The sequence below is a fragment of the Hoplias malabaricus genome, chromosome 18, assembly GCF_029633855.1.
Source record: "Hoplias malabaricus isolate fHopMal1 chromosome 18, fHopMal1.hap1, whole genome shotgun sequence".
Classification (NCBI taxonomy): domain Eukaryota; kingdom Metazoa; phylum Chordata; class Actinopteri; order Characiformes; family Erythrinidae; genus Hoplias; species Hoplias malabaricus.
Genome location: NC_089817.1, coordinates 28967017 through 28987981, shown reverse-complemented (window position 1 = coordinate 28987981; position 20965 = coordinate 28967017). Strand labels below are relative to the sequence as shown.

At 41.9% G+C, this 20965-nt stretch overlaps 1 protein-coding gene across 3 annotated transcripts in view; it reads right to left on the bottom strand.

Moving 5' to 3' along the window:
• Positions 1 to 20419, bottom strand: part of dscama (Down syndrome cell adhesion molecule a) — a 97937-nt gene extending 77518 nt beyond the window's left edge. For all 3 annotated transcript variants that reach the window (XM_066650737.1, XM_066650738.1, XM_066650739.1), the window contains exons 1-3: positions 20290 to 20419; positions 2170 to 2487; positions 1578 to 1724 (exon numbers count right to left, since the gene is read on the bottom strand). In XM_066650737.1, the coding sequence (XP_066506834.1) occupies positions 1578 to 1724; positions 2170 to 2487; positions 20290 to 20332 (508 nt within the window). In that variant the 5' untranslated portion in view covers positions 20333 to 20419. The remainder of the gene's footprint in view (positions 1 to 1577; positions 1725 to 2169; positions 2488 to 20289) is intronic.
• Positions 20420 to 20965: the final 546 nt, after the last annotated feature.

Genomic DNA, 20965 nt, shown 5'->3' with positions numbered 1-20965 from the left:
TATTGCCCTTACTCATCAAATATTTACCAGAGAAAAGAACAACAGACTGCTGAGAAGCTAATACCTTCTGACAGCCGGCCCTGAATGGACGCATTTTTACACAGATGCACAGACTGCACAAAAATGGCAGAAATGTTCAATACTTTCAAGCCGGTATGCGCTGTGATTTGGGTAAAGTCCATATAGTATTCATATTGTATTGAAACTAACAGCATGAAGCATGGTAAATATATCATCACTGTGCAAAAATACATGGATATTATCATTTACTGACGGTAAAATGCTGGTAAAATGCTTATCTATATTATAACTGGTCCATTACAGGAAAATGAAATCACACATAGTGCAGTAGATTTGTTAAATTACTCTAGAAAACTGTAAATCACCGGTCTAGAAAGTCTGTGATTTGTTCTCCAGTAGATACATGCAGAGCGTCCAGAGAAAATGGCCGCACTCGCCCGGAGCCTAAGCGACGTTAGTCCCTCTATTGAGTTTGCTAAATGCCCCATATAAAGAGCAGCCGCCCCTGAGGGGAGGAAACAATTGTGCGGACGAGTGTTCCATTTAACTGATGTGAATTTTCAAACTGCTCACTCTGTGGCTCCAATTGTGAGAGAACTGGGTCAATACAGTGAAGCTTAGTGACACAACTTGCATAGCCGGCCGTATCGGACAGGCCGAGGCTGGTCTGGAGTCTGGGAATGGATCGGACAGCTGTGGGTGTGCTGCAGACACAGGACAATCAGACATATCACTGTAGTTGTTGTTGTCTGGCGACTTAAAGAAAATAATCAGTCTTAGGCTTAGATTGTGTGAATCCCTAATGACTCCATTCGAACTAAAGCATGTAACAGTTCCCTTGAATCAATATATGATACACTGTAAAACAATTGCTGTAAATTTACAGCAAGTCTGCTACAGTATTTTATTGTAAATCACAGTATTTACAGTAAATTATTGTATTATTCAATTACAGTAATATGCTGTAAATTTGAAATACAGTAGTGTTCCTGTAAAAATACAGTAAATGGCTGGGAACTCTGCTGCCAGTATTTTACTGTAAAATTTACAAGAAATATTTTACAGTGTACTCATAACATAAACAAGAAGTCAAGGGTTGGACATACCCAAACCCTCTTTGATAAATGGCTGATATCTGATTTTAACACATTATAATAATATAAATGGCAATGGAGATGCTTCTTCCCAAGAGCCAATCTTCCTTCCAACAAGTTTCTTCCCGCCAGCAACAAGGTCTTGGCGTAAATACGTGTTTTGTCCTCAAGCCTTTGGAAAAGCATCCTAAATGGATTACTGTGGAGCTGCTGTGGAACACATCAAGGCATTTAAATAAGCTAGTCTGGATCTATCTAACACTTTTTTGGTCTTTTGTAGATAAAAACAAAGGCACCTCCTATGCGCAAATATCCAAATTTTACTACACTGATCACTCTTGATTGGACCTCAAGCCTAGGGTCAAGTCTAACCAACAGAACCAGATCATCCCAGCCCTCAAAGCAGATCGGTCAGAAATGAGGCAGCTCTGCAAATGAGGTCAAGAAGACGTAGGGTCCTACCTGAGACGAGGGGGACTGTGTCTCTCTCCCATGACACAACAGTGACGTATTTCTCCACTGAGGAAGGAATAATGCACTTAAAGACCGCTACGCTGCCTCGCATGGCTGTCTGGTCCGCCACCCGGACCGTGTAGGGCTCTCGTAAAACTGTATGCAGAGAAAACACACAAATACAGGACTTCAGTACGGCTGCTACTACTGTTTTTAGCCGTTTGGTTTATAGTTACACATTTTATTACATAACAGTGTGACATACAATGACAGAACCCATAAAAACAAGCCTATTAAAAGTAACATAAAGCCCAGGGAAGGTTAATCTTGCTATTAAAGTCACACACAATATCACACCAAACCTCTTTGCAGCTGTAACTGAGGTAAAGGTCATGTGAATACTAGTTTTCACAGTCTTTTCCTTAAAAGCAAATCCCAGCAGTTGGTGATGTTTCCCCAAGGCTCCGCACAAGAAACATCAAACCTAGCACTGAGTAGATGTCTAGTGCTGCACTAATGAACTGTTTAAAATGTTAATCATCATTACCAGGAAACTTGACAACTTGTTTTAGTGCTTTTGAAGTGCTAAAGTAACACTCACCAGCCTTAATATGAACATCTTGGCTTCTAATTTTCCCTGAAGGGTTTTCGGCGGTGCAATAATACGTGTTGTCGTGGATCACTTTGCTATAGCTGGACGGAGGGAAGTGGAAGATTTGGAGCGTGCCGTTGGGGTGCACGTGACGGATCCCTGGGACGTTGTAGCTCTCCTCGCCGGTGGCCAGGTACCAGCGCAGCGTGGCTGGGGGCACAGCAGCTGCGGGACAGGGCACCAGCGTCCCTGTGGTGCTGGCGAACACTACCTCTTGCAGAGATGCATTGACAAAATACAAGCTGGAATGAAGATCTTCACTGAAAACTGCAAGAGATAAGAGAAAGACAAGGGTTAAGATTGGATCTTCATGTGAAACAAACACACACACATTCCCAGCTAGAAGCTCTGCAACACTGCCAACCACAACGTATAGTTCCCTTATCCACTCAACTCCATTACTATGGTGAGTAAGTGCTTAAATTATTGTTATTATTTCCTTTCCAGTCTGTTTGCTCACTCCAAAACAGTGTTTATGAACCCTTGGTGTCTGTAAATTGGTAAAAAAGAAAAACAAAGCTCTTGGTCTGTTATGATAAGCTTTCTCTCTCTCTACTCATGGCAGAGAAACAGCATCTGGAGGTTTTTAAACACTGAAGAGCCCTCCAAACCATGCAAAGCACATACTGGATATAAGGATAATACACTATTCCTGCTCAATAGGTGGGTAACAGAGGCGATTGCTCTAAGACTGCAAGGGAAGCTCAGCTTCCACTAAAATGTAAAAAAAATAAGTGATCAAATATATACTGTTGTGTGTACGTGTAATTTAATAAATATGCACTACAACCCGCTCAACTTTTGTTCAGAATCAGCTTCTTATCACTGGTAAAGACGCAGCTTTCCTCTCAATCATTCCTGCAGTTTCACAGTGCTTTAAACAGTGAGGACGCTGAGCACCCACAGAGTTCAATAGCGAAGCAGCGAAGTGCAGCGAAACGAGACGAGTCATTGGATAAATGCTGGGCTTTGTCCCGCCCATCAGACGCTCAGCGTCTCTGGGGGTCTATGGGGCAGTGGGCTGGCCTCGGCTGGCCCGGACGCTCAGCTTCTGAATGATGATTGGATGATCTGTTTGAGGCTGAATCACTTTTTGATTGACAGCGAAATGAGCGAAACAGCGATCCTTTGGTGTAAAGATCCGTGGGAGCACAGGCGGACACACTTCACATTTAAGTGCTGTTTGTTTAAGCAGCCTAGCTCTGCTGGCCATTGAGAGGACACTAGTCAAGTCCCTGGAAAAGACGCCTTGTTGGTACGACAGGGTCACAGATCATTTTCTTAAAAAGAACAGAGAGTAGAATTTACGTATAAATAAACCGACACATTTTATGATGTAGGCCGAAATTGAGCTTCCCCTCCTTGAAAGACCAGCACCCGCCACTGGTGGGTAATATTGAGTTATTTAGTTGTTTCTGATTTCCTAAGGTGGAACTGTCTGACAGTAAACAAAAACTGAAAGTGCTACAAAGTTTCTGTGGTCATTCAAAACAAGACAAGTTCATCTTAAGCCACGTACAAACCAAAGCTTTCCCTCAAACATACCACTCCTCCTTCAAAGACATGGAGCTTCTGAATGTAAACAAACCAGAAAGAACAGCAGTTTGCCACAACCATCAACTTTAAACCTTTAATGTGGTGAGAAATGTTTCAGTTTTTGACCAGTCAACATCACTTACACAGCAAGAAAGTCCCCAGAATGAGGCCAGTCCACTCCCCCATCGTGGTGAGAGAGACCCCAGTATAGTCCTTTCATTTCTGACAGTGGGGACTCGAGGTATGGGAGAAAGTTCTGTACACTGGCTTACTACCAAACTAACCATCTGTATCCAAGAAAGCAGCTGTGCCCAGCTCTGACTCGACTCGCCCAGAACAGCATCCTTGTCCTCTCCTGATTTCATTATTAAATTTTAAACCATGATCCACCTTTTTATAGTCTTTATATAAAAACCTGCTCAAATACACATCACATTACGCAACTTGAACGTGAAACTACACGCTTGCATACAGACAGCTCAAAGCTGACCAAAATGGACGAGTGAACTAACCCCTTCATGCACTTTTAAAAAGGCTGAAGCTGAACTCCTTTGAAGTACCAAATCCCCAATGATATAACTTAGCCTTTAGAAAATCCCCTGCCATTGCAAACTGCACTTTACTGGATGGGTATATGGCAACCTGCCTCTGTGTGTTTTATACATAATGCAGTTATAAGATATGCGCTCTGGTAAAGCTCCTTTTGTCTCAAAACACATTTTTAAAAAACATATGAAAAATTCAAACCCCTTTTTTCTCGACCGCCTGATGATTCTCCAACACAATGAACCTCTGATGGATGCACGGCTCTTGGGATTGGAGACAGTAAAAGCATTCGTTGTTTTTAGTGCTTTGTCAGGGTGGAGGCGGAGGCAGAAAATGCAATAAAGTGCCTGAGAGCACTCAGACAATCACACGCAGGTACAGGGATGATTAAGCAGTCACTGTTTACGAGGTTCTGCTTTCCTCTTTGAGCGTTTTGAATCATTGGATTCATTCATTGCATATAAGGCATAAACTGTACTGCGCAAAAGTCTGAGACCACACCTCTGTTCATTCATTTTCCGGTCAAATCTGGCAACGTTTTATTTTGATCATCTTTCAGCACAGGGAAAAGCATGCATTATTACATCAAAGACAATATCAGATCTTTCTATATTTAGTTTGTGCACATTTGTAGATTCAATCCAGTCACAAAACAATTTAAAGATGTGTTCTCCCTGTGTCTGCGTGGGTTTCCTCTGCGTGACTGTCTGTGAGGAGTGTGGTGTGTTCTCTCTGTGTCTGCGTGGGTTTCCTCCGGGTGACTGTCTGTGAGGAGTGTGGTGTGTTCTCTCTGTGTCTGCGTGGGTTTCCTCCGGGTGACTGTCTGTGAGGAGTGTGGTGTGTTCTCCCTGTGTCTGCGTGGGTTTCCTCCGGGTGACTGTCTGTGAGGAGTGTGGTGTGTTCTCTCTGTGTCTGCGTGGGCTTCCTCTGCGTGACTGTCTGTGAGGAGTGTGGTGTGTTCTCTCTGTGTCTGCGTGGGCTTCCTCTGCGTGACTGTCTGTGAGGAGTGTGGTGTGTTCTCCCTGTGTCTGCGTGGGTTTCCTCCGGGTGACTGTCTGTGAAGAGTGTGGTGTGTTCTCCCTGTGTCTGCGTGGGTTTCCTCTGTGTGACTGTCTGTGAGGAGTGTGGTGTGTTCTCCCTGTGTCTGTGTGGGTTTCCTCCGGGTGACTGTCTGTGAGGAGGGTGGTGTGTTCTCCCTGTGTCTGCGTGGGTTTCCTCCGGGTGACTGTCTGTGAGGAGGGTGGTGTGTTCTCCCTGTGTTCGCATGGGTTTCCTCCGGGTGACTGTCTGTGAGGAGTGTGGTGTGTTCTCCCTGTGTCTGCGTGGGTTTCCTCCGCGTGACTGTCTGTGAGGAGGGTGGTGTGTTCTCCCTGTGTTCGCATGGGTTTCCTCCGGGTGACTGTCTGTGAGGAGTGTGGTGTGTTCTCCCTGTGTCTGCGTGGGTTTCCTCCGCGTGACTGTCTGTGAGGAGTGTGGTGTGTTCTCCCTGTGTCGGCGTGGGTTTCCTCCCAAAGTCCCAAAAACACATTGGTAGGTGGATTGGCGCCTCAAAAGTGTCCGTAGTTTTGAGTGAACATGTGAGTGTGTGTCACCCTGTGAAGGACTGGCGCCCCCTCTAGGGTGTGTTACACCTCGCGCCCACCACGACCCTGAACTGGATAAGCTCTTACAGACAATGTATGAATGAATGATGAAAAAAATGTTCCTGAACAAAAAACTCCATAGAAAACCTTTTTTTTTCTATAACAGCTTCATCCTGATCAGGGTCACGATGAGTCCCTAGCCTACCCAGAAGTACTGAGCAAAAGGCAGGAGCATAACATGGACCATGTCCAGATTATCGCAGGGCATCAGTCCTCAGGAAATAAATTATATATTAATCCACATGTAATGAAGTATAAACCAAGATATTACTGACACCAATCTATTCAAATGGACGCAGCAAACTATACAAAGAAGTCTTTACAAAGAAGGACTTTACACAGACTTCCATTCATTTCATGGAGATCTGCCATAACCATAACAACTAATAGCCTTACTATAATACTAACCTAACCCTAATCCTGACTAAGCCTGCCCCTATAATTATATTATCAACTTATCATACAATATATAGACATTACCTCATTGCCCCTTGTGTTCACTGGTGTGTTTGTTTACATGAGCATGAATGTTACCAATAACTTAGCCACATGCTCTGTTCTGGTCTCCGGCTCTTTTTGGTTTCTTGGTTCTGGGGCCATTACATTGATTTGTTTGAAATCAGTGGTTTCATTTTGTTATAATGTTTAATTAGGATTCTTAAACATTTTTACACAGTTTCAATATCTGAAAAGTCTTAATAATTATGTTTTTACTGAAAGGTAATTGCTTTTCCAAGGAGTGTAACTGAATTATTATTCTATCATTGTGATATCAGCCACATAAAATGGTCTAATACAATACATATACAAAACAAAGGCTATTCTGAGGCCTACTCCTAGCCTTACTCTAATGTAATATGTAATCTTAATTTTCACCCCCATAAGGTAGAAAATACCCCACAATTTTATATACATCTGGATCACGCACACAGAAAAAAGGAAAATTATTTTATCAGTATCAGCCCCTGCTTTAATTACTGGTCTTTACTGTGGCCCAAGAGATTCCATCCCTAATCAGACATCTATTACCTTTGAAACATCAAATGATCTGACCATCATTAAACAGCCGTGAACAGACGGCCCTGTTCAAATATGAATGTTGATCAATGTATAATTCATTACGGCTTTTTTTTTTCTTCAGAAAACCAAGAGCGACTTTGACGGTTTGAAGCGGAGCTGCTATTTCTTTACGTTGCTCCACGTTTCCATCTGCCGCTGCAGACATTTTAATTCTCAATTGAGAATGACTCTAATGCTCGAGTCCAGGCAGCGGAGGCTAAAACATGAAGGCTGTCAGGTGACAGCTCAAGGGCACGGAACCTCATAAAGTGAAGGTGAATCGTGGGGGGTTGGGGCAGGGGGTGGGGGTTTGGTACAGGGGTCCAGGTTGGAGGAGCATAAAGGTGCTGACTAGGAGAGAAAGCACAGACATGGCAGAGGAAAAAGAAAAAATACACCAGCCCTGCAGTATTCTCTCTTATTAAGTTTTGTAGATGGTCAGTTTATAGAAGTGTATGCCAAATTTTGGTTCATTTAAAGCGTGCTCTCTAAAATTTTCAGCACATTTTATTCTTTTTCATTTACTTTTTTAATATGTTAATTACAATTGAATAAATAATTTTATTGATTTCACCCAACAAATATATAGTCTACAACTATAGAGGCTTTACCACTACAACTGTGGTTCCTTAAGGCTTTCTAGACAGATCATATTTGACGTTTCAATGGTTTCTTGGGTTCCATGGTCTAGAAAATTTAAAATACATGGAAGTTAAGAAACAATAGAAGCGTTTTTCTTGGGAATGCTCCAAGTGGTCCACAAACACACAGGTCTAAAGACAAACTATGAACCCTCTGGGGTTATACAGCCTCAGAAAACATGGTTAAATTTACTCAAGCCCAACTTCCAACACAGTCTCTGAGGACATCTTCAAGATCAACTCTTTAGAAGGCATTCAAGACAGAATGATGGCTTTGTCCTTTGGAACACCACCATTTTTCGGCTGATAGTGTGTAACCAGCGTTCTCCAGGTGATTCGTTTAGGTAAATGTGCAATCACTACAAACCGAGAAATCTGCAGCAGCTGAGGTGACTGATCTGTCCCCGTTAATGTCTCCAGAAGACCATCAGGACAGCTAAAGGTCAGTACTAGTGCCACTGTAAGTTCAGGATACTCTTTTAGAGTGTTCATTTGAATCATTAGTGCAAGGTTTTTGGAGACACCAAGATGCAGTTGGTGAGGAAGGTAAGTTTACAATAAATAAATACACATTTTAAATAAAGTGATCCCTCGTTTTTGCATTCCAAGACCACCCACCAAAAACGAATTTCCGCGAAGTAGAGGAAAGATATATTTTTTATGTATTTAACGAGTATTTGGACTTTTAAAACCCTCCCTGTTGCTGTTAACAACCCGCCCTTTGCATTAAACAGTCGTTCTATAATGTTTTTCAGCTGGAACTGCATGTGATATCCTACCAGTTTCTTTAATAGAGTCATTCCTAAGCTGTGATTTAGCGTCAGTAAATTTCACTCGGATGTGGACGTGAACAATACATGTTCTGTACGTAAGAAACACTTGTAAATGATATATTTTGTCACCTACAGGCCCAGTCTAATACATGTAAATATTAATGAAATATTTTGGCTATTCATCTTTCACGGTTTTCCTAGATTTTCCCTCAATATCCGCGATATAGCAGCCATAAGCCCCCCTGAAAAAACCCGCGAAGTAGTGAATCCGTGAAAGATGAACCGCGAAGTAGCGAGGGATTACTGTACGTCATAAAGGCCTGAGAAGAAGCCAACACATGGATATTAATGAATTGGGATTAGTTGGATTGGAAGAACCAGAAAATGCAACCAGTATCTAATACTGGAGTTTAGAGGTGTGGAAAAATAATGTGAACAATAGAAACACTAATAAAGTTAGACAGGAAAGGGTGGACAAAATAAACAAGACGTTATATCCCTTTTCCCCAAGTGAACATAGTTCAGTTCTTAATGAATCATATTTGACGTGGTTTGGTCAGAGAACCCCAGGATTAAATCCCACAGTAGTCTTCTCCCTGGTCTCGACATCCCTGTTCATAACGTCCCATTTTAGCACCTGTCCCTTTAAATGATAACGAGCTGCCCGTTGTTCACCCCGACCCCGAGTGCACAGCAGTGAGGAGCGAGGAGCAGAAGCTCTGGTTTTTAGCTGTTTTCCCTTGGTTCTCTTTCTTCTCTGTGTCTCTGTATTTACTCAGCACTTGTTGTGTTTGTTTTGCTCTGTTTAACCTAGTCATTGCGCTCTCACAAAAACGTGGGTCCAGCGCTGTGATTGGAGAGATTGAAATAAGGGGTGGGGCCATTCTAAAGTGAGAATGGCTTGTTTTATCACGTTTTCTGACTTTGGTAGCCCACAAAATGATGGTTGATTGGTCTTGTTTCACAATGTTTGGGTTGGAGAGCTCCAGATCCGCAAAGTAATGTGCATTAGCAAGGAAACAGTGAGATATATTTTGAATAATTTGTCCCATATATTCTAAATATTATTCTTATTAAACAACTTGTACACTTACCTGTATAAATTAATAATAATACGTTTAAATAAATACTTAATAAATAATTAAATATTTAATAAATAAATGAAGGGTATGGAATAAAATCAGTTTTTTTGATGATGCTTTTCTTTTTTGTTTTTTTTAAACGTATAATCACAGACAAACCAGCAAATGATCAGCTTGGGCCAAAACAAATGAATAAACACCCTGCAGCCAGGAGTAAGGACTGTGGAAACAGCGATGCTGGCCCTGGCGGCCGGCCATGTCTGAGTCCGATGCTGACCAATAGGCAGGACATCCCCCACGGCTGCAGCATCGCTCTGACAGATCCAGGCTCTGGCTGCAGGTAATTAAAGCAGCACTGTGCAGAGGGCCGCGGGTGGTGCGTGTGTGTGTGTCTGAGTGTGTGTTTGTGGGGGAGGGGGAGGGCTTTCCTCTGTGCCCTGGGGCCTCCACAAACCCCAAATGCAAAGAAGCCCCGGCGTCCAATTTGCTCTCATGAATATTAAGCACAGAGCGACGAGGAAGTTAATGGACCCCTGCTCATCACCAATTACGTAAAGATGGTGATATCACTCTGATCTAGAGAGAGAGAGAGAGAGAGAGAGATGCAGTCAAACAGCATGAGAACCATCACTGATAACATGCTGTTTCTCCCTCTCGCTCCCTGTGTTTCTCCTTCATCCTTTCTCTCTCTTATTCCCTTTATCCTTCTCCCATTCTGTTGCTCTCTCTCTTTCTTATTCCCACAGCATCATCATTCTCCCTATATTTCTAAGAATTTTTCTGTTTTTCTCCTTTATCTCTCCCTCTTCATATTTGCCTTTCTTCTTCTTATTCATCCTTCTTTCAGTCCTTTATTTATTTTCTCCTCTCTCTCTCTCTTCCTCCGTTAATTCTGTTTCCCTGCCTTCCTGTTTATCTTTCTTTCTCTCTCTCTTTCTCCCCCCCCCCCCCTTCCTCCATCTCTTAAGTGAGACAATCTGAATATCATCTAAACGGCGCCGGAGCAAATGCTCATTTACAGCGTTCCCTGCGGCGTAGGTAACGAGATCAAGCGGCCGCCGTGGATCCGAATCAATTACAGTGGCGGAGGAATGATGACGTCTGAATCAGCGACGAAGTGAGGGAGCGTTCTGCGGGAGCTAAATGAGCCTCACTCGCCCCGGACCTGATGCCTCATCAGCCTGCCTGCCCATGGCCCACTGCAAACACGTGAACTGAAACACACTTGATTTCTCCTCTCGGGAAGAACAGATTGTTTCACAACTTTGATTGTGCCACATTGCTGATAATTTCAATTCCACCCCACACCCCCAGCTCTCTAATCATTTGTGAGAATAACGAGGGGCTTAGCCCTGCTGAATATTATGTTAGACCTGATGATATACCTGTTGATACAGAGTTTATATTTGCTTCTTTCCCAAAGCTTGAATTGTAATCACAACAATATGATTGTAATTATCACACTCCTCACAGACAGTCACCCGGAGGAAACCCACGCAGACACAGGGAGAACACACCACACTCCTCACAGACAGTCACCCGGAGGAAACACACGCAAACACAGGGAGAACACACCACACTTCTCACAGACAGTCACCCGGAGGAAACCCACGCAGACACAGGGAGAACACACCACACTCCTCACAGACAGTCACCCGGAGGAAACCCACGCAGACACAGGGAGAACACACCACACTCCTCACAGACAGTCACCCGGAGGAAACCCACGCAGACACAGGGAGAACACACCACACTCCTCACAGACAGTCACCCAGAATGGGCTACCTCCACTTGGACTATCATTACAGAAAAAAACGGCTTGTTCAATTTTGCCTCACCTCCCAATCTCTGCTTTCTTTCCATCCGAAGTGGAGCCAGTTCCACCTCCACCAGAAAAAGTGCATTTTTGGGTGTTCATTAACGCCGTGTGCGTATTCTATATCAAGAGATCTGCTGTCTCATCAGAATTCCTAACACAAAGCAAACAGAGATGGCCCCTCCTTTGCTGTCATGGAAGTGAAACAGTCAGGTTGACACTATTTGGATTTTATTCAATGGTAAAACTTCTTTAAATCAGGGTCTTCACTGCCCTTTGCTTAAGACTACACTCCGCAGCTTCAAAAGACACCCACCCCCTTCTTACCACACCCAGCCCCTTCCCACCAGGGTCAGGCAAGTCTACTCCATCTTGAGATTGCCTCTGCAGCAGTGTATTCCACATTCAACACAGTAAATACCAATAACAATTGTGCTTTTAAAAGGGGGAAAAGTGTCTGGTAATGAGGGTAATGACTAAATTGGGAAGAAATTTGTGGGGTTTCGGATGCTTCTTCATCTCTCCTCTAACGTTACCAAATTGGAGTTAAAGACTTAGTGTAGAAAAGGCATACACAGAATCAGAATGGGCTTATTTTTATTTTAATTACCAATTTTTTCATACACACTTAATTAATTAAGGATGGAGCTGGAATCACTTTAGCTTTGGGCAAATCTTTAAATATAATCAGTATTCCAAAGCAATCTGTGATTATGTGTTTATTGTACTCCAGAACAATCCTACATTATTATCATCATCATCATCATCATCTTTTCTGCTTGTCCATTTCAGGGTCGCGGATCCTACATTTTATGTTTTCATTTTTAATCGATGCAGAAACAAACATTATTCCTACTGTTTTTGACTCCAACGGACATTGGCGTCCAATGTAAACAAAGGCTTATTTTCTTAACATTTTATTACACCATAATATAAACTGATTACTCATCATATTATTACTGAAATAATTATTACTTTGTTGGAATTGAGTAACGTCAAGAATAAAAAATGAAATCAAGAATATGTCATTATTTTGAGAAATTCAGCCAATATTTGGAGCAAACAAGACATAATCTTTAATATTTCTGCTGATAAAAACAGAAATGTAGAATTTCCTCTGGTAGGAATGGGCTTCTATAGCTATAAGCAAATCTTTAAGTAAATAAACTGGACTCGGAAGCAGAACTGGCTGTAAAATCATCAGCACATCTCCAGTAGAGACAATATCACCCAGCTTTACAACAAAATGAAACTAGAAGTCAGCTGAGCTGTGGGACAGGACAGTGTTTTCATCTCACAGATATTCCCCCAGAGACCACTAGTATGAGACTCCCATAAATCTTCCTGATGGACACTCGGCAAATTGGGACTATATGCATAGAGCTGGGGGAAAAAAACACAAAGACTGTAGAGCAGAAGATGCAGGGGTTTTTTTTCCATTTGTTCCCCAAATTTTATTCCTGCCCCGGTCCCAGGTCGCCCCTCTTCACGCTCAGTTAGCAACAAAAAAAGAAGCCAAGGCAGCCAAGCATATGTAAATGTATTCAGAGCATTTAGTACTCAGGATTAATCGAATTATAATTTAATCATCTGATCAAACAGCAATTAGCATAATCACTTCTGGGGCCGGGCTGATAGAGAGGAAATGGAAACATAACAGACCCAAGGCCAACAGCACTTTAATGAGACGCTTGGCTGCCATCTCTGATAATGTTGCACATTTTCTGGGTGTGGAAATTTGGCTGCTTTTTTTCATATAAAACGATGGTTTATAACTAGCGCCTAACACACAAACACACACACACACACAGCAGACAAGCGTCAGATAACACACACAAACCCCTCATCAAATAATTCTGGATTTAATGCTTTGTGCAAAAAAAATGCATAATAGAAGAAATGTTACATTTGCACAAAACCTGATATTTTCACAAGGGATTGGTACAAATAATAAATTAGCAAACAATAAATTAAGACAAATAATTTTATGTAAATGAGCTTTTAACTCTCAAATCACGTGACTGAACTAAAGTATTAGAAATGTATGAATTCTGTTCTCTACCTAACAGGACATTAAAGCTTACACCTTGACAGGCTCTGGTTTGTTCTGCGAAGAACAGAAGCAGCAGCTAGCACAGTTAGCTTTATGCTACATCAGTGTCACAGTTAGCCAGTTAGCCATCTCTGTGCAGCTGCTCACTCTTGCTTCAACCCGGAGCCGTCAGAGAGACCGTTTTCCTTTTCTATGGTAGGACTCTGTCTCATCGAACCGTTTTCTCACCTCCCAGAGATTATCTGTTATCTTTCTGAAATATTTTATCGTATTTATATTGTTAAGGGCTACCTGCACCATTTCAAATGAAGGGTAAAAATAGATATTAAAAAGATCAATATCTTTTTAAATGCACAATGAGCAAGAGTTTCAGACTGCAGTCATGTTCTTAAAATTTAAATAAATATCAAAAAGTAAGTAAAATTAATTCAATAAGATTTAATCATAAATCATTATTTTCCCACTATTATATGCCTTTTTTTCAATTTTAACAGAAACACTAACCTTAATTTTCACATATTTTATTAGATAAAAATATTTCTGAAATTTATAGAGCTAGATATATTTTTAAAAAAGAGAACTATATGCATTAGTCTATATTTCTGGTAAAAGGGGAATTATTTTTTTTAACAAAATATTTACACAGAATAGAGCTTCAACAATGAACTATAAGTCATTATTTCAGCATTTAGAATCCACACTTTGCCTAGTTTCCATTTTTATTTATTTTTTTATTCTTTTGAACAAAGAAATCAAAGTTCGGTTTTGAAGTTTTTTGCACTTTTTATGTGTGTGAAAGACATAGGTCACAAAGTAGGCAAGGTAATCTCTCTAAACCTTTTTATCTCACAGTGTACTTCTCCCATTGAGTAGTTATTACGCAACACATGTTGGAGACAACCCTTTTAAATTTATGTCATTTCTAATCAAAAACACCAAAAAGTACACATTTCTCATTTTTCAGCAAATATTTAACAGACAAATACACAAAAATCTCAACATATACATATTATATACATGTAAACACATATTTCTGAATTTACTGGGTCCACCACTTGCCTTTATTAAAGCCTCAATTCTTTTGGGGGAGAGGCTTTCATTTTATCTAAGCAATCTATAGCCATACCTTCAAAGTTCAGTCCTAGAAGTTGGCTGCATTCTCTGCTTCTCGCAATCCGACTAATCCCAACCTCTCTCAGTGATGTTGAGGCCTGGGTTCTGGCGTCTCCCGGGCCAGTCACTTGTTCTGAGAATACCAGCAGCTTCTTTGTTCTTCTTTTGTGTCTATTTCCTTTGCTTAGGGGTGCATTCTTGACAGCTCCACATTTTTTCAGATTTAGTGTTCATTTGTTTTCTCACAGTCGAACGATGGCTGTGGATTTTTCAGATATGGAGCATCTGCTCAACCAGGACTTGAACGGTGGCTATGGGTCCCACCTCTATATGTTTTAAAAGGGTTTTGAACTCCAGTGTTAGAAATTAAATATCTTCCACATAATGGCGCTTTTAGGCATTCAAGTTACAGAGGGAGGATTTGGATATTTGTATTACCCCACTCCCACTACTCCACACCCTTCTGCTCCAAAACGTCTGAGAGGAACATCTCATTTAACCAACTACAGGACACCTGCAGCGCTAAAAAGGCCCATAACTGTTTACATAAGAGACGAGCCTCGCCAACAAGCCCCAGCACCGCAGGGCGACAGGAGAGCTCTCATTAGTGGACCGCACATCCACTAAGGCTCATTCTGCCAAGTCATCAAAACCAAAGATAAACACTCCTGAAGTCCATGCGACTATAGCCCTGTTCTGTCAGCCCCTTGCCACGGAGCCCGGCATATTTCCTGCATATTTCTAGGCCAAAGTGACACCAAGGCATGTCGGTGAAGAGAGATATGAAGGCTGACAGCCTTTGCAAGCCTCCCTCCCTCGCTCTGAGATGACTCCCACCAAGAGAAGTTACAGTGGTCCCTGGAGATGACACATTTCCCTTTTTAAGTTCATTATGAAAAGGAGCAAATAAGTCCCCTTCTGTTTGCCCTGTGTTGTGCTTCATTCAAGAAGGCAGTCCAGGCTGAAACACTCCTTATAACTTCATGACCTCACAAAATTTGGAATGAATTTGGATGATTAGCTCTGGATCACAAACGCCATTCCAACTCACGATCCTAATGTGATGATGCTGTAGCGCTCCAGAAAACACAAGCTTTATCTGCTTGCTGACACTTGGCATTGGGCATGGTGACCTTAACCTCAATCAAAAACCTCATCCTACTCCAGAGAAAAAATTTTTTTCCAACACAAAGTGTATATGATTATTACCAATAAACAGATGATGTGATATCATGGGAGTGTTGTATGTCATGACAGACATGTGGTTGACTACAGCACTGTCCTCAGATTGACCTTAAAACACACAACTCCGGATACACCGTTTGAACCAAGTGACTGCACATAACAGAGTTCGTATTGCATTAATACGCATTGTATTTCACACTGTCAACAAATGTCACATAGTTTTCTGAGTAAATCCATTATGTAGTGAGTGAAAAAACAAACAGTAAAACTATTACATTTAGTTCCTGATATTTCTGCAAATGTTAAGTCCAAGGACACCAACTTCTTCATGTATTTAGCCCATTATTTGCCTTTATTCACAGATGTAGAAAATAAATGTGTGGAATGTAATGGAGATATGCATCAGTACACTTCCATGGTAACAGCGCCCAAAGTAACACAGTTAAGTCTTAAGGGGAAAAAGTCCACTATGAAGCAATACACAGTCTTTATGTTGTGTCCAAACATTTGTGAACATCTAGGACTCCAAAATGTTGGAAGATTTTAGTGAAAATGTGATGGCATTACGCCACTCCATCACTACAGAGTACGGCTGCACAATAAATCAAAATCATTGTAGTTCCAGGGCTTCATACCCCTGTGGTTGACATTTCCTGATCTTTTAGGTAGATTTTACAAACTGTGTGTGCGCGCAAATCAACATCTGTGTCCTCAGCACCAAGCAGCTGAAATTTATTAATTAGAAGGACACATATATAACGAAGGACGTGACAATTCTTCCCGAGAAAACACACCATTAACTTTATACTCCCTTCATAAGAGTACACAGTGTTGTACAAATATGTTATTCGTAACCTGCCACTCTCCACAAGGCAAACGAATGCAAACTCTATAAACTGGAACATGTTAATGTGTTCATTACACCGTCTGGAACTCATATGCACTCGGTTTATTACAGGCCACAAATTCACTTTAATTCACGGGACATGAACATATTTCCCACCAAAGCATGCATAGCTCACGCCATTCGTTTTGCATTTACGGAGTGATTAAAATCTCCCAGTGACAGCTTCATCAGGATCAATCAGTCATCCCTGCCTGCCTGGCTTCCCGTTCTAAATGAGACGCCTAAAGACTTCTGACAGCCGCTCAGCCTCTGCGCATGAAATCTTTAATCATTAGAACACGACGGCCCCTCGTGAATTAGCCGCCACTGTCACATCCTGCGTTCTGAATGAGAAAAACCCACCGGTTGCACCAACGGACCTCTGCTGCAGTAACAGCTTCTACTGCACTAGGAAAGCTTCACGCTAGATGCCGGAACATTGCTGTGAGGCTCTGACGGCTGCCGTAAGAGCATTAGCGAGGTGAGGTACAGATGTTGGAGGCTTATTTCAGGATCATCAACACCACTCCAACTCAAGCCAAAGGTAGGAGCTGCATCGATCCAGAAAACAGTTCCACTGCACCACAGCCCGATGCGAGAGGTTGCCTACGCTTGGTTGTGGACATGGGGACATTAAGAGATTTTATGGAGATTGAATTCACCTCTAACATGGTGTCACTCATCAGAAGAGGTGTCTACTTATATCTGCACATAGCAAACCTGTAATACCATCAAACAGAACAGTTTTTCTCTTTATAATAACACATCACCTTTATTTGAAGGTGAAAGCAATGCTGCATTTTGTGTGTTTTTGCAGCATCTCTAACGATCATGAGTCACGGCAAGATTATTTTGCACCGGTGACAATGTTCTAATGCACTTAAGACAATAGAACGTCAGACAGCTTTATTTAGATCCAGCTAAACGCTCCCTTCTCCTTCATCGGTGCAGTGAGCTGGCCGTTGTACACTTTGCCCTATATTTGCTCTGCTTATTAGTGTCCAATTGAGTGTGTATCAGATTTGCCCCGTGGCACCACCTTGCAAAAACATCATCATCCCCCCCCTGTTAGCAGGGCCGTCTCTCCAAGGATGGGGCCTTGTTGTCCCAATTAGAGCTGCGTTTTTAATCGAGACACAGCGGCGAGGGCACTCCACGCTTAGAAGAGCCCTTCAAAACAACTCTCCATGATATTACATGGAAAAGCTCTGGCTGTCCAGCACTGAAGGGTGTTCAGAAATACTTTGAAGTCCGAGGGAGCGATAGAATGCCCTGAAAAACGAGAATACGAAACGTCTTCTCATAGATTACGCGGCAAAAATGTGGAAAATATTTCGAAACTACAGATAAGACAGTGTCACTAAAAAAAAGGCCTAGATACATCACCCTTTTCAAATGGGTTTAGCGCGGTTAGGTACTGCCCCAGTTTGAAGATATGAACATATTTGCATAGGCTCAGCTGTGTACAGGAAATGCCAATCAGGAAAGAGATCATTTACATATTTGAGTCTTGAAGGCAGAGCTTTTTTAAATATAAGGTCAGGTGGGAAATGGATTCGAAAACAATGAATCCTTACGTAAACCAACACAAGTGTCTGCAGAAGCAAAAAAATAATGTAGAAATACACTCGATATATTTATTCTGATAAGAATTTACTGATAATAAAGCACCCTCAGGTCACAGTGATTCACGTGTGGATTTTCTCAATGTACAATAATCAGAATATAATGTGAATGAATGATGTTAATGGCTTGTATTAATGTGCACCATTTTGTAAACGACTGTCTGACCCTTTATTACGAATATTCTCCTCGTAAACCGGAAATCGAGCGTCCTGCTACAGCACTTCCGGGGTCACTCGCGGCGGACCGCAGCCTCAGCAGCACAAGAGCCACTGCACCATCCATCGTCCATTACAGGGGTTTCCATAGAGACCATGCAAGGAGTGGGCTGTGTACTCAGCCAAATCATGAAAGCTGCATTTTGTAAGGCATCTACAGTGGGCTCACACACACCGGGGAGGCACACCGCAGAAAAAGAGAGGAAAAAAAAAAAACAGATAAATTAACTCTTAAAGTGCCTGGGCTGCACCCCTGGAGTAAATGGAATGGTACAAATAGGGGGCTACTGATCAAAGGGACAGAATTTGAATGCTATTCCTTATATAAAAAAGAGCCATCACAATCCACCAGGTATTTTGAGCAGTGACTGGTCTCTAAAATGATGATCAGCTGAATGCAGTTGACCATTTCCACTCAGTTCCATTCACTGCCGTTCATTTCAAAGGTGCACAATCAAATTCAACTACGGCGACTGAACATTTCCTCCATTTTTTGAGGCTGTAAAGGCAGCCACTCCACCTCTCCACACGTGTCCATCATCGCTGTGCTATGTCCTTTGTGCTAAACAAGCTCAGCCCTCACACAAAATGGTTTTTCTGTCATCCGCACTTGATGCATCGCCCTCAACGCAGTGCTGTCCGCTTTCCTACACTGGGTTTCCAAACCGTCCAGCATCCTACGTTAAAAAAAAAAAAATTCCCCATAAAAATCTCCTAAACGCCCCCATTTTCTCTTTCCATCCCTCCCCTTTCACACTACCCCCTCTCTCTCTCTCTCTACCCCCCACCCCACCATACACACCCTTCTTGATTTAGCCCAGCAACCAGGCACCCCTCTCTCAACAACGTCTCTCCATTTTAAAAAACCCACGGCCACATTTCGCCTGTTGTCGAGGGTTCGCCCAGAAGCGGTCGGCGGTCAGTTTCCGACAGCATTCCGACCAAAAAGATCTAAAGTCTGGACGCAGAATAAAGCAAAGAAATAACACCACAATCAATAATGAAGAATTGGGATTTTGGGATTAGGAATGATTTTTTTTCTCACACCGCTTCCACTCTTTCCACTTGCAACATGGCGCATGTGACGCCATAAAAACAAGAAATGGCTTGCGGTTGTTATTTTCATCCAACAGCCAGCGTTTTAGGCCTCTTTTGTGGCTATTTGTTGAATTTCTTTTGCAAAAATAGAATGCATTTTAAATACATTTAATCATTGCCGCTGCCACAAATACATTTATATCTTGACACTACTGAAAATTTGCATATTCATCCCTTTAAACATTTTTACCACAAACTGCAGCATTTGCAATTTATGCAAAAAAAAAATGTTGCAATCATCCTTTCCTTACACTTTTTCTCTGAGGGTCAAAGAAATGATTCCTTCCTGAATCTCTATTTATTTAACACCCATAATGCCCTGAGAGGTGCAATTTGCATAATCATGAAATCCTTCAAAAAATGTATGAAAATGAAAGAAATACAGTAAATAAAATGTTTCTTTTCTTTATTTTTTTTGCATTAATGATTACCACTCTGTACAATTTGCAGGAGAAAGATTGTACATAGATCACAGAGGGTGGTGTTTTTTTTTTCCAATTTTGCAAGACAGAATTCAATTGAAAACAGGCACGAGCTGCAGCTGCAGAACTGGGGGCAGTTAAAACAAAACAAAACAGGGCTCACAGACGAAACAAAAGAAAAAACGAGACCAAACAGCGCGTGCAAACTTAAAACGTTAAATGCATCAATGCAGTTCACCTTTACTGGAGCAGTCGGTGCTCAGAGCTCGCGCACTGGAACTACAGGAGCATGCAGCACGAGCGGCTCGGCCGTTTAGACGCCGCTGAAGAGTTCGGTGAATTCATTAACGTTGAGAAAACAATAAATGCACTCACCATTCAAGATGCACTGGAAAAAGATGATGGCCAATATCCTCATGCCCCGCTCCTTTCAATCCTCCAGCCAAGATTTCGTCCTCTTTCCACACACCGTCTAAATACTTTTTTTTCTTCTTCTTTTCCTCCTCTTTTTTATTCTTCCATAAAGTTTTCTCTCTTCCCTTTTTCCCCTCCTTTTTATATTCGCCTCTGCGGGCTTTTAGCGCCTTCTGTTTATGGTGAGCTTAGCGCGCGCATGTGTATCAGTCTCTCTCTCTCTCTCTCTCTCTGAAGCGCAGCTGCAGCACTTCACGTGAAGTGTCATGCAAAAAAAAAAACAGCATATAATTAATATATTTCAAAAAATATAAACAAACAAATTAAGGAAACGCAGTGGTTAATCCGCTCGTGCTGCGCATCTGGAGCACGCGCTCATCTCAAAACTTCTTTTTTGATCCCGGTGAGAAAAGACAAATACATAAATGAAGGATGGATAGGGGATAAAGTGCATAAAAAACAGTAACAGGAAGCAAAAAAACGGGGAGATAAATAAAGAAAAAGGAGGAAAGAAAAGAAAGAAGGTGATGAGGATGAAACGCAGCGGTGGTGAGTCCCTTCTTCGGTTCCTGCGATCAGCCGCGTGCAGCAGGCTACCAGCATCTTCCCCTCCACACACACACACTGCACAGCGCAC